Consider the following 14,938-nt stretch of genomic DNA (forward strand, 5'->3'; position numbering starts at 1 on the left):
GTTTGGATGTCGATATCGTTATGTTTAATTAGCTGACTTGTTCATCAATGGGTTTGATTGTGATTAAAGTAGCAATTTAACTTTTAATGGATACAAATGTCTCATTAATTGTCATCCATTTTAATCATTACTGTCAAAATTGATGTAAACATAAAGTTTACTTTTTTTGGGTTCACTTTTTTTCCCAACATTTTTACACAGATTTCAATCATAATCACGCAATTGCTTGCAATTTAGTTAAATTATGATTTAAAATTGTTCCAATTGCTATTTCAACTGTAATTTGTTGTTATTTTTAACTTTAATTTTCATTCTCACTGTTGGTTTAGTTCGCAATTTACTCAATTAAATTTAATAGTTTACTTTAATCTTTACGATTAAAAAATCTTAGGTTAAATGATATTTTGTTTTCATTCATTTGGATTAATCAGTGATTTACTGTCAAACACTATTCATGTGATATTTTTGAGTCCTTTACCTTTTATTCAATGACTTTAATCTGGAAAAATTTATTTCCTTTAATTGTACGAAAAAAAAGTCATGAAATTTCAGGTTTACTAGGAATTACCAGGATTAAGCTGGATAGTTAATTAGGATTATCTTGTGAATTATGATGCATTTGATGAGGAAAATTCTGGTTAATCTGAAATCTCATTTCACATCAGTTCTTTTGTTTTACTCATTGTATTCAATCTACATGAAGAATCGTATATAATGCTTAGAATGATTTGTTTGATTTTGCTGCCATTAATTTAAGGAATGATCAATTAGGAGTTAACTGTTATTAGTGTTGGATGAATTAATTTATTGGTAAGGTTGGGTTAAGTTGGGTTAAGTTGGGTTACTGTGATTAATTAGCTTTATCTGGTTGGATTTTGATTGATTGACGGATGAAAAACGATCACATAATTACAGAAGCAAACGGATTCATCTGATTTGTAATCTAATCAAGTGTTTCGCTGACGTTTCGGGTAACTGGAATTGTGATAAATTGACAATTAACAGTGTTAATAGCAAACACGAATCTTTAATCTTTAAATCTGTAAATTGATGGTGTTAATAGATGGACGAAATTAATCCAAAAAAGTAAGACTAAATATGAAAAACATGGATATCATTTAGCCAAGATTGAATAGTTTTTAATAATCAACATTCAATGGTTAACAATTGTTATCCAAGTGATACAACTTGTGCCCTCTATACAAGCGCAAACAAACTTGACATTTCAATCAGTTTTTCATTAATCATGATTTGAATGATTATTGAATGAAATCGAATCTGATATTCATCAACTTTCCATTTCTTGAGTTGATTAGTAATTAATGTGTTAAATTGGTGCATTTAGATTTTGGGTTTTCGTTTCTTTGGTTGTCACTAGATGGAGGCTAGAGCAAAGCTCGGAGGAGGCTATTTTTTGGTTGTCTTAAGACAAGTTTGAAAGTGACCTGGAAAAGGCTTTTGATTGTTGATTGTTGTACAAAACAGGTAAAAAGCTTGATAATGTGCCTGCGAAAAGTTGAATATAGGTCAATCAAAGATTTTCAATTTGGGTTTGGTCCATTCAAAAGTAGAAAGGATAAAATTTTAGCAAGAAAAAGTGAAACATTGTTGGGAAAAAAAGAGTTAACGAACAGTTTTTAATCCTGAAAGAAGTTAATGTCCACTTTTCTTTGGCTACCTTTATTTTGTTAAAAAGGCTTAACAATGTGATTGACTTGTCTATGGGATTTGACCAAAGGTCAAACAAAAGAAATGGAAAATAAGAAATATAAAAAGCAAAATATAAGGGAAACCAACTTGTGCAAGTATTTGAGAATGACTTTGCTTTTGCAAAAAAATGCAGAAACAAGACATTCCCATGTTGATTAATTGCCAATACATTTTGACTGATTGAATACACGACACGATATACAAAGTAATGTTATGTTTGTAAGATATGTTTACCGTTGAGATATTAATGGTTAACGATGTCAATAATAATAGAGGATGGATAAGTATGGAATGGATGTCAATAAGAGAAACGAGAAATTTTGAAAATGTAAAAAAATTGGGTCTATTGATCACCTGGTGAATTGAATTAGACGAGTTAGATCAACTTAAATGTCTAGACAATCATAAATTATAACTTGGTATTAGAAACAATCAGTAAGTCAAAGCAAATACAGATAATCTGGGTTAAAGTAAAGGATAAAAATGAGATCAAAATAAAAGTGAAATGTTACCTGAAGTTTCTGGTCAAATTTTTGGTCCTGGAAACAATCAAATTAAAGGAGGTTACCATTGCTGTTTATTGACTTTTCCTTGGTTAACGGTGAAATTATGTTGCTATTCCAGTTCAATTTAATAAAAATAATCCAAAGATGGTAACAAATTAAAATGGAAAATTAAATTAATAAAAATGACTTTTTTTGATAAACAAACGGAATGTAAGTTGAATTAAAAGCGAAAAGTTTGGTCAGTAGAGGATTTCGATGTCGATTTTTATTTACCGATATATCGATGCAACTTTCTCTCTTTTGTGTTTCCCTCTCTTTCTATTTTCACTGTCTACGCGTTCCCGTTTATTAGAAGTTTATGTTCACAATCGTGATTCCTGAAAGTGTTTCATGTATTCAGATTGATAAAGAGAGAAGGAAAGAGTCTCTAAAGGAAACAAGAAATCATTTTTTGGGTGCGGTTTATCGTAAAAGCGTTGGACCAAGGACCGGTTGAATGGGAGACAATCACTTTGTTACCGGTTACAACATCTGTTTCACTCTTTTTTGTTTCATGCTTTGGTTTGGTGGAAGGTGATCAATATAATGAATGATGTCCATCAATATAATTAAACATCTCTCAAATCTTGTTGACTAGCTGATTAATAGATTACAATAAATATTGCTGGTGTGATCTTGAGATGTCAAGCCAAACGAAAAGTTATTTTGCTGCTATTTTCGTCTTTGGGTAGTTTTGGTTATAAACCCATTTTGACCTTTGTATTATCAAATGGTCAATTTAAACTACTTTTATGGGATTTCTTGGTTAGCCCATTGATGACCACTTACGATTATAGATTATCAGTTGATTAATCATGAAATTGAATGCTGGTTTGCTCTAGGCTTTTGAATCTGCTCATTCAAGTTAAAGCATACTTTCATTCAATGAAATTCATTGCTACAAGCCGCTTGTTGCCGAAACAAGCAACAACTTCTTGGGTTAGATTGTTTTAAAAAATATCAAAATTGGCTTGAATCTTCCATGAGATTATATTAATTGCTTAATCAAAGGATTAGAATTTGTTCATCTTTGAAGACGTAGAAATGATTCATAATGTAAAATAATAATTTATTAGTGTTCTCTGGCTCATTTAGTTAATTTTCTGGGTGTTAACAGTTGAATAATAATCAAGACACTTTTCGCCACTAAAATGAATCCAAAATTCTTGCTTCACTCTCTTAGCTCATTACGCTTCACTCCATTTTCGGTTTTAACAGAAGATTTTGAATGGATTATGACTTTCCAATTTGTATGATAACGGCTTCACCTGTAAATGGTGGCGATTTCATGAAATTTTCATCAGATTGAAGTATTGAACAAAATCTGCCATCTAGTTGAGATAATTACAACTTTTACCTTAAATTTCTGATTTTGATAAATCTTTACTTAAAGAGGCCTACAAATAATGAATGAAATGGTGGATTCTGGATTCATTAATCACTTGGTGTGCTAGTGACACATGTGTTAAATAAGTTGAAAATTAACCATCGCATTTGCTGATTTAACAAATAGCTGAACATTGAATATGCTCACATTATGCTTTAATGCAGAACTTCTTTGATTTGATGTGAGTTTGATAAAAATAAGAAATCAAGTTTTTTTCAATATTTATTCCACATAATCGTGAAATTTATGTATTGAATTGTGAGCAAAGAGTATCAGAATTATGAACATGGTTGGATTATATTAATTAAGAACTAGTTTGATAATTTTAATAATATTAATTATAATTTCAATTGGTTTTTTGGTACAGTTATAAGCAGAACAGTAAAGTCAAGTCCAAGTAAGTTAGGCTCTTAAGAACAAGAGTTTTTCATTTAATACCTGATAATGTTTGAGTTTATCTTATTTGGTTTGCAGTGAAAATTTCCGAGTTTAGGTTTGGTTTAAACTGTTCCTAAATATTCATTTGATCTTGTTTGTTTCAACTGTATCGTCAAACCGCAATAAATGTTAACAGACTGCGATTTTTAGATAAATGATTTGAACTTTCATTTATCATGAAAGACTACTTAATTAATGGTTGAAAAATGATTCTATCGATGGGTTTGATTATTAAATCTAATTTAGACTGGAATATTAAAAGAGTACATTTCTAAATTTGAAGATTGATTCTTTTATCTTATTCAATTGTCTCTAATTATATTGATCGGGTTATAAATTTAATCGATTAGCTTAATTATAACAGTAAAATTTCCAATTGAATGACATTTTGGCTACAAACGAACTGATTGTTGTTTAATTTTCCTATTATAACTGCTTTAACCTATGTTAACCGTAAGGAGCTTTGTTGACCAATCAACTGAGAAACACGTCAAAAGTCAATCTAGTCTGCCGTTAGCGAATAATTGTGACTTTTAAAATTCAATAATCAAAATCACAATCAAGCCTTTCTTTCCTGGTTAATCATGAAACCAACCTAACACTTTCTTTCTCTTTCGCGCGCTCTTTCTTTTTGCTTCTCCCTCCTAACATGTTAAGTCGTCATAAAAAAAGTTGCCATTTTATTGTTTGGCTTTTTTGTTGAAGCTTATTATATACTGATTAAACTTTCAACTTTTCAGTTATTCTGACAATCAACTATCCATTGCCACCGGGAAACAATCAAATATATCATCAATAGTCTCAAGAAAACTAAGTAATTGCCAGATCAGTGTTTATGTGTTGACAAAATATTGTGTCTTCTCACCAAAGTGATTGAGGATCGCCTGACAGACAGAAGTCGAAACATCTGTAAAGGAATATTTTTTACCAGTTTTTCAAGTGTGATACGAGTCAAGATTTGTTAACTCAGTGCTTCCAACAATTATGTCTCTCATTGATTATGGATCTTATGAGAAAGCAATTTGGGGTGATTACAAAGTCGATAGAGCCAAAGACTTTTTCTTGGTCAATAACAGTTGGGGTTTACCTTTGCTACTTGCCCTTCAGTTAGCTTTTGTCACCTATTTTGGACCAAAATGGATGAAAAATCGTAAACCTTTCGACCTGCGACCTCTAATGATTGTTCTCAATGGCCTTCACTTTGGTACCTATGGATGTGGAATCCTAATCTTGGGCTATGGAATCAATTTAGGCCGTGATTCTTGGGCTTGCAAGTCAAAGCCATCTGAAGAGTTTCGTGATGATGTCATGATTCGTATCGCCTATGCATTGTTTTGTATGCGATTATTGGAGCTGTTTACACCGATTATAATGGTTTTGAGGTGCAAAAAAGGTCAATCTCCGGTCGCAAACTCTCTTTATAATGCTCTATACATTCTCATTATTTACCATTGCATGAACCGTTACTATAAAGATGTAGTTTACCTTTACCCTTATACGGATGCCATGAAAATAACGCTGCGATCAGCTTACTATTCATTAACATCACCAGGACCAGATTTCCGTCGTTATATTTGGCCAAAAAATTATATAACTGGCTTCTGCCTTGCTATTTGTGTTCTCAATGTCTACCATTTAACCCACATGATCTCAAACAACTGTGATGGCCCAAAGATAATTATGTACGCATTTCTGCTTCTGTCCAGTGCTGAAATTGTCTTTCATTTAACCAAACTTTTCTCATCCAAGGCTGAAATTTCTAAAAATGAACAATTTGGTGATGAAGTGGATTCCAAATTGGATTGAAATCTCTGATTCTCCAATTCAAATATCAGTGTTTCTCTCCTTGGCCCTGTTGATAGCTCAATAAATTTAAAAGATTTGACAAAAAGCAGTTGAAATTGTTGAATAATTTTTTTGGTTGTGATCTCACCTTGGATTTGAATTTCTAACAAAATTGTTCCTCGTTTTAGGCTGCTGTTATTATATCTTATTGCTGGCAATGATTACCACAATTATCATTATCTCTGAGTTATTCAACTTGTTAAAAGTTGTTTCCAGCTCAAGGAAACAATCATTTCTATTTTCACTCCTTTTCCATTAAGCCTGGAAATTACTTGTTAATCCTTTGATTGATCATCCAAATCATTATTTCAAATTGATAAACAAGGACAAAGGGAATCGCAAAAGGCCATCGATGATTACATATTTTCAATCATACTCTAGGCAAAAAACATTTCATAAATCACCAGCAATTTCATCTTCTTGGTAATATTTACCATTAACGTCACTTCACTTGCGAATAGTTAATTACCTAATTAACTAATAATTTTTATTTACTTGGAAAACAAGACGTAAGCGCAATTCAATTCATTTTTAGTCAACATCTTAATAAACGTAATAACAAGTAACTTCATCTTTTTTAAATTGACGGAGTTACATCTAAATATTATGAGCAAATTGCATGATTGATAAATCAAATTTGCATATGAGACAAATTGTATTTTTGCTAAGCAACTAAAACCGATCTTCAAGTGAATATATTCAATTCAATTTAATAACATTACTGGTCGAAAATATCTGATTGTTCCATCAAATAAACAAACTCAAGCTAATTCTTGAATAAAGGTATAATATCTTACAATTAGGTGTCTGCACAAAAGTCAAGCTCAATTGAAGTGAAACTGTACAAGCTGAAAGAAAATTAAATTCTGATTAGATTGGATCTGAAATTTTGGAGTCAATTGGAGTTGATCATTATTTGTCAATTAATCTTGCTTTGGAGAAATGTTGACAAAATTTTGGTCCGTTTCAACTTCTGGGTCAAAAGTGTCAAGCTCTTCGAGTAAATCTCGATGGACAACCAAAAACGGGATTTAAATTTCATACACTTAATCTTCCTTACATTATATTAATATAATCACTTCTTATGGATCATAATTTTAATGATAGTGATTAGTGGATGTCTAGACATGAGCGAAAACGTTCAACATAAGCTTAGCTCTTTAAATCAAAATTAGTATCTTAATTCGCAGACAATCAAAGTAATTACGATTCTCATTTTCACTCGCTGCTAATCAATTGAAGCATGCTATAAATCAATTCAGACTATTCAATTAATTATTGTCCAGTCAGTTTTAAATCTTTCTGCTTGATGTGCACTTTTACCAAAATGAAAAAGATTAAATTGCTACATGTAAATGTACTATTGTAAGGCCATTTTGGAAGTAACACAATTTGTACATTAAAAATTATGGTTAATATTTAGCTATTGATTTTCAAGGCCGGTTTCCTGAGTTTCAGTGAATTATGTCCTCTTTTAGGTTGTAGTTGAAAAGCAAAGAATAGATTGATTTAAGGTGCAAATCAGTTTTTTATACAATTAAGATAAATATTTTGTAAGCAAAAAAATAGTGAGTTACATGATGGAGGAATGAGTTTGAACACTTGGTTATCCAAGATTTTTAGAAATCTCAGTAAAAATTTAAAGAATGGAATGAGTTATGAGATTCTTGTTTAAAAATTGTCAGTCAATTCCATGAGCAACGCCAGTGATTTGGAATGAGTTTGAAGACTCTGGAGATGTCAGGCTCACAAAACGTCTTGAATTAAAAAATATCGCAAATTGTCTTTGTTTTAAAGGAAAGCTTTGCTTTGCTATGTAAAGTCGATCTTGAGCTGGTCATGATTTCTGATCATCACACAATTATGTCCAGTTTCGTCTAATACTGATAATACAATAAAATTTCAGATAGAAAGAAAAGAGAGCAAAAATATTCAAGCCTAGTAAAGTACAAAAAGGTAAGAAAAAAACATGTTAAGATAACTCAAGCTACCAAAAGGGAAAAGATGATGATTGGTAAAATGGATGTTAAACTGTAAGCTATTAATTGACTTGATCCATTACATCCATCACTGTTACAAATACACTCTTCCACTGTGGGTAATCCTTTGTCGCTCACATCCTTACATCCCATGGATTCGGGTTTATTTGGAGTATTTGCGTCCAAAACACCACAGCTCCGTATGTGAAATGTTTCACCATTAACTAGAGAAACAGAGAAACAATTAAGAGTGAATTAATATACAAAATTACGATTATTGTCAAGCTATTCAAGCTTACCATTTTGGGTTACTTTTAGGCAAACCTTTTCATTGTCAGCACACTTTTTCTTGGCAAACAGTTCGGGAATAAAAGGACTATTGCAGCCAGAATTGATGTTTCCTTTGCACATCCAACATTCAAGTCCATTAACGGTTACTGGTTATTTAGGAGAGAGTAAAAGAAACAATTAAATCAATTTAGTTCAATTTGTTTTATTGAAAAGTCGCGATTCTTTCCTTGCACCAAAAGTGTAAAGTTGAAGTAAAGATGTTAAACCTTTACATATAAAAGTCCAGTTAATATGAATATTGATTTAACTCAATTTTTCATTAAACTGTAGAAGTGATCTCGATACTGAAAAATCCGCAAATTTCAGTAAATAATCTCGATTGGCTATTTTAATTACATGTATTTTTTATTGAGCAAATTTATATAATAATTATTGGGTCTACAAAATAAAGGTTAAAAAGGTGAGTGAAGATTATTATGCGTATTAACTAGTCAATAGTGAGAATTGAAATTATCGGTAATTGATTAAAACTTGAAATCATTTTAAGCAATTAATTTGAATTAAAAGGTTACAATAAAAGCTAAATTTGCAATTTGCTGCTTCGTCTGTTGATTTGGTTCATCATTGTTTCAAATGTTGACAAACAAAACAATTACATTGATTTGAGATATTAATTTGACAATTTCTCTGGTTAATTATTAATTCAATTTCAGTTTTAGTTTCATGTCTTCGTTTATTATGTTTATGATAAGATTGATGTTTTCCCATTGAAACAAGATATTGATTGAAAAAATTAGCAGTAATTAATATTGTGTTTACGGTTGCACTTGATTGTTAAGTTATGTAGGTTAGTAATTTAAACAAGCCTTTAGTTACTTGGAGTCAGCTAATGTTAGACAATCAACACAATTGTTTAGTATTTTGTCAACCAGAAGCGAATCGGGAAAAGACGATTCTGGTTAAGTTTCAAATGGTTGACTTTGATTGCATTAATTAATCAATTGATTAGTTGTGTGTGTGTTAAAAGGCAGTGTCGAGTGATATGAGAAGCTGCCCGCAAAGCGTAAATAATTTTCACAATTAATGAAGTAGTTTGAATCTATTTCGGTTTTGATGTGAATTAAATTAAAATTAGTTTACTCAATGTAATATAAGACATTTTTAAATAGCACAATTTGAACGCCAAATGTAATAAAACTGACCAGTTGGCAGAGTCAATGTTTCATTGTACAGTTAAGACTAGAGTTTCAATTGAATATCTTAATACATTTGAGGCAGTGCAAATATCAATCGACCGTCTTTTCAAGCAACTTTAACAATTAGCTAAATTAGAAAAAGAAGTTAATTGCTAATTTTGAGAATAGTAGACAAATTAATAGCAATTATTCTTTGAGTCTTTGGTTGATTTAGCAGCATAACTTTACCTTATAAAGGCAAGTCTTTGGTGTTGATTATTTTTTTGTTTGATGATTTTCAAATTGTCAAAGAGTTAAAATTAAAGATTAAAACAATTGATTAGAATGATGAAGACTAGAATGTACGATTTTGGATAAGATTAGACTGGAATGGCCAAAAGTTGTATATTACTATGGATTTTTGGGTCAAAATTTTGTTTAAATTTGATGATCATTTTTTGGTTTGTTTTCGTTATATCAAGTAATGTATTAAGTTGACTATTTAAACTAGAGTATTGGTTAACGAGTTGATGAAGCCTAATGTGAATAAAGGAATGGTCAGAAGAAGAATGATGGACGTTGATTGAGGAATAACTCCTTGGTTACATAAATCACCTCTGCAGACACAGTGGGTATGGGTAACACCTAAAGATCCGGTTCGCTGTGAACAGATAGGCTCTTCGCTGGCCGCATCGAACCAACCACATGAACGGAAAACTCGAACAACATTTTCAACTGTAAATGAGTTTGAAGCATTTGGAAAGGTAATCAGAAAGAGAGAGAGAGAAAGAAACAATTCATGTTAAACTAATGTTAATTTAAATTGTACAAGTTTAAACTACTATCTAATAGGACTTGACAAGGAAAAGTTAACTTTATCAAATTGTCGGTGCGTGTTTATCACTTGCTATTTGTTGCTACATGAATCAAAGGATGGTTGTCATAAAGTTAATTGGAGTTTGAGGATGATCATGAGAAATGGGCTAACCTTGTATTGCTAACAATTAACTATTAAATGGTAAGGAATTAAATATGATTAAAGAATGGAATGGAAAAAGGTTGCAGTAAAAATGAAATTAAATGATCATCATAATACATGCATTGGAGCGATCATTTAAAAAGATTGTAAAAAGGCTACAATTGTGAGGTTAACTTGGAAGAGGCAAAACTACGAGTTATGGTAAGGAAGGAAATCAAGCAAAATTAAGAACAATGTAAATTGTTGGATTGAAAATTGAGGTTTTATGTGATTCTAGAGTTGCTATGAATGGGTTTCATGGATAATCATGGGCAAGACAAGCTGATGCAGATGAATGAGAATAGGTTAACCTTTTTGCACGACCTTCCGACAGACTGCAACATATTGGGATCCATTGCGATCAACGTGAGGCGCTAAACCTTGATGGGTTTCATTACGAACTACTTTGTCGATCTCTTTGTCGCAATCAGCTTGATATTCGAGTGCAACTGCACCAGTGTCTGGTGGATCATAGGGATCCGAGCAGTATGGTTTGGATAAAGAGTTACACTTGTAACAACGAAGACCATTGACTGTGAGAAAGTAAACGAGTTGATTGCTTTTGTTTTAAAAATTGTAATTCATGAAAATCAAGTTAATCAGGTCAACTTGACTCTGTGTCAAAACACCCAAACAATTGGTTGTGTGTATTCAGTAAATTAAATATAATCAATACACACAATTGGTGTGGGATACGTGATACAGAAAAAAAGGGATTCAAGTGAAGGGTAAAAAAAAAGAGTCAACAATTGTCTAATTGTGGACACTTAATTTGGTTTAATGGTTGAAATTAAACAGTAAAGTGATTGAAAGATGTGGTAAAGCTGAGTAAAAGTTGGAAAGAAGAAGAGAAGAAAAAAAGAAACTAAAAATTGATGAAAATGATGATTGGGTGGAACGAGGTGAAAGGGAGATGAACATGAAGATGGTTCACTGAATCTTGAGAAGTCCCTAAAGTCAACCCAAAGATTGATCAGTGAACGGTCTGGGAAGATGAACATGAGGACGACAAAAGTGAATGAAAGGTTGTTCAACAATTGAAAACTGAGAAGGTTCTGGTGGATGGAAATTTCGTCCAATCAAAAGGCATGTAAGAAAATTGGTGAAAAATAATACAAAATGAATGAATCAAGTTAATCAACCATGTTAATGCTGATAAGATGTGGATTAAATTGCCAATTTGTGAGTTAATTTGAGGAGGATGAAAAAAAATAGTTGGTTAAGATGTGAAGAGTTTAGTAGACAATAGTTTAACTGGTGAACATTAATTGTTCATTTTATCCTTTTTCAATGGTGAGAAAGGTTTTGTGAAAAAAATTGTTCATTTTGAAAGTTGTCATGATGGAAAGATTGGTCATCCATGATCAAAAATGGATGTCGAGTAAACCTTAAAGACAATCATTTTGTATTCAATCAGATTGATTACTAAATGGTTATAGTTTATAATCAGAATTAAGGTGTGACTATGTCAAGATGTATTGTTTACTGGGTTAACTCAAGAAAATTCAGTCAAATTTTTAATGATTGAGAAGAACGATAATCAAAGTAATGAGTGGAAACCAATAGAGAGAAATATTAATTTTTGCTGTGCAAATGAACAGGAAAGAGGTTAATCAATATAATCATGTCTTGCGAATGGGTTAACAGGACAATGTCCAGTTATTTAGTGAAAATCGATCATTACTTATGTTCAGACTTAATCATTGAAATAGATGAATTTATTGGTTAATAGAGAGAAAGAGATTTGAAAATTTTTACAGAATCTATTTTGAGTCTATTTTCTGATTGATTACTTTTGGCCTTATTCAAGTTAAGTATTTTGGAGGATAAACAATAAGGAGATGAAACTGATGAAATATAATGATAATCACTGGAAATTAATTGCATTTAAATGTCCTTCAGTCTTATTTAATATATTAAATACAAGTTAAGGAATTAATAATCAAGATTTATTGGATTCATAAGCTTCCATCGATAAGTCTTGAATATGAAAAAAATTAACAACTCTTACAAGAGAAATGAAATTAAAGTCTAAAATTGAGCTGTTGAGGTATCATTTATACAAGAATATTCATGAATATTAAATAAAATATATTTTCTAATGGAGTGTAATCCATAATAGGCTTTCAGCATGTAAATTGTGTCAAGAATATTGAAATGAAAAGAGGAAAGTGTTTGGGTTTTCCTTGGTTAGAAAGAAAATTCTGGTTCAATGTTCAATTGCAAGCTTGACAGGGTCATTTGAAGGGCTAATCGATAAACCTCTCATTCCATGGCTGTTTGTCGCCGATTGATTAAGATACTTTTAAATCTTGAATGTACATGGAAAATAGCAAATTGTATGTTAATTAAAATTCTGTAATCGACAATAAATTCAATATTTAATTTACATTCCAAAGAATCAAACACTATTAGATAACAAAAAATACAATGAAATCCATAGCCAAAAAAAGTAAACCAAGGAGCATCTCCAAATACTACCCAATAAGCATATGAAATAATGGATGATATCAACATTTAATTTGGCCATTTATCTGAATACAATTAAGTCTTGATTAAATATAAATCTTCAAAAATACAATTATTAGATCATCAGATATAAAACTGGAATTATTTGAAGATTGCGAGTAACGAAGAAAAAGGTCAAGTAAATGTTTCCCTCGCATTCCCTTCAAACCGTAAAGATGAATACTATTGAATACAGTAAACATAAAGTATCTATTGTTTAACCAATTTACTCAAAGTATTTACATTAACATGGAAAATTATGGTTATTTGATGAGCAAAAATGAAAAATTAAACAAAAAATTGGTCTAATAGGTCATAAGATTGGAGTACAAGGAAATAATGAAGGGAAGAATGAAAAAGGCTTGAAAGCGAGAAAGACAGAAAAAAGGACATCTTACCTGAAGTTAAAGCAGTCAAAGTGAAGATTATTAAAGCAATTAAATTGAAAGAGTTCATCTTTGGTATTAAATGGTTAGTATTGGTGATTGTTGAAATAATACTGTAGGTTTAAATTGTAGATATAATCCAAAAAAGAGGGAAATAGAAACAAATAAATAGTAAATACAATTTTAAATGTAAAAATACATTACACACAGCCAACACGGAATGTCAGTTGAATAAGAAAATGTGAGGATCAGGTTTGAAAAAAAGATACAATTGTACAAACGGGTATATGAACCAGTAGAGGGAGCTTAAATAGAGTAACCAGAATTGCGTGGTCAGGTTTTTTAAGATCACAACTTTAGGTCTTTCTTTTTCAAAAATGAGGATCAACTGTACCGACTGTAAGTAGTTGAAGGGGAGTCTTGGCTTACAGAGTGGTTCAAAAACTGTCTAACAAGAGTATGCGTTTGTAAAGAAGGGGAAAAGGATTTGGGCGCGGTTTGTACGAACCTAAAATTGAATAAAAAAGGTAAAAACTGATGAGATAATTCTTGATCTTGAAATAATGATCATCTAAAGGTTTGTCATCCAGTTTGTTGCTCTTAAATGTTCAAAATTATGTCATCAGACTGCAGTTGGGAAAATAATCAGTTTATTATTGGTTCCTGGTAAATAATCTCAATTACATAGTAAAGAATGATAACATTATAATGATCCGTAAATTTAAACATTGCATCAAAATAAATTCAATTTTGGATTTGGTTCCAATTTATTAGATTGATATAGCTTTAGCTTTCCATTTAGAATCCATATCGGATTGATTGGATAACCTGGAAAACGGCTGATCCACAGACTACAAAGATAAACAAGGCCAATAGCCAAGGTCCAACTGGATATTTATCATCATTAGCTTTCTGTAATAAAAGGTTAAATGATCATTGATGAATTATTTTAAAACCAGCTTCATAATTAATTTAAAAATGTCTTAAAGTATAACAAAAAATATGAAAATAATGATGGCAAAATTAAATGCGTAATATTGAATAAATGGAAACTTACACTGGCTTTGGGTACATTTCCTCGGAGAGTAACATTTTTTGAATGCTTTTCATTGGCAACTTTCATCCTCTGAGTTTTAACCATTTTGATATTTTCCAAGTACTTTTGACAAGTCACAAACTAAAGAATTGAACACAGTTAAGACGGTACAACTTCAACAGTAAATGGTGATATGATGATCATCAAATGATCAAAATGGGTTACCTGTTTTTACGTTTTAAAACGTGTCATTTTACCAGCTGAAAGTAGACAAGTAGTTACCGCAAGCTGTTCTAATGGGTTTACAGACCAGCAGATGGCTCATCAAGCCAATACGTCAAAATTGTTTACAATTTTTTTGCTTCGGATTAAATTGTAGTTTTAATTTACATTGAAACCCTGTGTACATAGGTATATTATCAAATAGCTTATTTGACATTTAATGTTTATATTTGCTTTTCGAGCTCCTACAATAAAACTTCTGGTTTGTATGCTTCAGACTAATCTAGTCAAGTGATTCTGATTTTTAATTTCAATGTTGTCAATAATTTGCTTGTGGTTTGTCTCATGAACATTGAAAAGTTTACTTCTCAACAGGAAAACATCATGTATTTGTCTCT

General features: G+C 31.1%; 4 protein-coding genes across 5 annotated transcripts in view; 1 reads left to right on the plus strand and 3 right to left on the minus strand.

The window, feature by feature from the left end:
* LOC149094092 (uncharacterized) overlaps positions 1-2,363 on the minus strand; it is a 49,944-nt gene extending 47,581 nt beyond the window's left edge. Inside the window, exon 1 of the mRNA XM_089267418.1 lies at positions 2,223-2,363. The gene's annotated coding sequence lies outside the window, so the exon portion shown is untranslated. The remainder of the gene's footprint in view (positions 1-2,222) is intronic.
* Positions 2,364-5,064: 2,701 nt separating this feature from the next.
* On the plus strand, positions 5,065-5,886 carry LOC107371600 (very long chain fatty acid elongase 7-like). The gene has a single exon (XM_025162871.2). The coding sequence runs from the start codon at positions 5,065-5,067 to the stop codon at positions 5,884-5,886; it is 822 nt and encodes a 273-aa protein (XP_025018639.2).
* Positions 5,887-7,433: 1,547 nt separating this feature from the next.
* On the minus strand, positions 7,434-13,505 carry LOC107371601 (UPAR/Ly6 domain-containing protein crok). Of its 2 annotated transcripts, none has more exons than XM_015939733.3 (3): positions 13,295-13,505; positions 8,204-8,341; positions 7,434-8,128 (listed from the first exon to the last, which is right to left on the minus strand). In XM_015939733.3, exons 1-3 carry the CDS (start codon positions 13,350-13,352, stop codon positions 7,908-7,910), a joined length of 417 nt encoding a protein of 138 aa, XP_015795219.1. In that variant the 5' UTR covers positions 13,353-13,505; the 3' UTR covers positions 7,434-7,907. The 2 variants fall into 2 exon arrangements, with proteins under 2 accessions (XP_015795219.1, XP_015795218.1); XM_015939732.3 differs by lacking the exons at positions 7,434-8,128; positions 8,204-8,341 and adding exons at positions 8,582-10,105; positions 10,700-10,921.
* A 410-nt stretch (positions 13,506-13,915) lies between these two features.
* Positions 13,916-14,513, minus strand: LOC149094093 (stress-associated endoplasmic reticulum protein 2-like). Its single transcript, XM_089267453.1, has 2 exons — positions 14,340-14,513; positions 13,916-14,194 (listed from the first exon to the last, which is right to left on the minus strand). The coding sequence occupies exons 1-2, from the start codon at positions 14,421-14,423 to the stop codon at positions 14,081-14,083; spliced, it is 198 nt and encodes a 65-aa protein (XP_089123579.1). The 5' UTR covers positions 14,424-14,513; the 3' UTR covers positions 13,916-14,080.
* Between the last annotated feature and the right edge of the window lie 425 nt (positions 14,514-14,938).

This window comes from Tetranychus urticae, chromosome 2 (assembly GCF_039701765.1).
Source record: "Tetranychus urticae isolate SD_2017Ah chromosome 2, NJAU_TeUrti_SD_1.0, whole genome shotgun sequence".
Lineage (NCBI taxonomy): Eukaryota > Metazoa > Arthropoda > Arachnida > Trombidiformes > Tetranychidae > Tetranychus > Tetranychus urticae.

Excerpts from the sequence above, each read along its gene's own strand:
- LOC107371600 (XM_025162871.2), top strand. The coding sequence starts at position 5,065 with ATGTCTCTCATTGATTATGGATCTTATGAGAAAGCAATTTGGGGTGAT.
- LOC107371601 (XM_015939732.3), bottom strand. The coding sequence starts at position 13,352 with ATGAACTCTTTCAATTTAATTGCTTTAATAATCTTCACTTTGACTGCT. Across the intron at positions 10,922-13,294 it reads TTTGACTGCTTTAACTTCAG|TCAATGGTCTTCGTTGTTAC; the intron begins GTAAGATGTCCT and ends ACTTTCTCACAG. Across the intron at positions 10,106-10,699 it reads TCGGAAGGTCGTGCAAAAAG|TTGAAAATGTTGTTCGAGTT; the intron begins GTTAACCTATTC and ends ACTCATTTACAG.
- LOC149094093 (XM_089267453.1), bottom strand. The coding sequence starts at position 14,423 with ATGGTTAAAACTCAGAGGATGAAAGTTGCCAATGAAAAGCATTCAAAA. Across the intron at positions 14,195-14,339 it reads GAAATGTACCCAAAGCCAGT|AAAGCTAATGATGATAAATA; the intron begins GTAAGTTTCCAT and ends CTTTTATTACAG.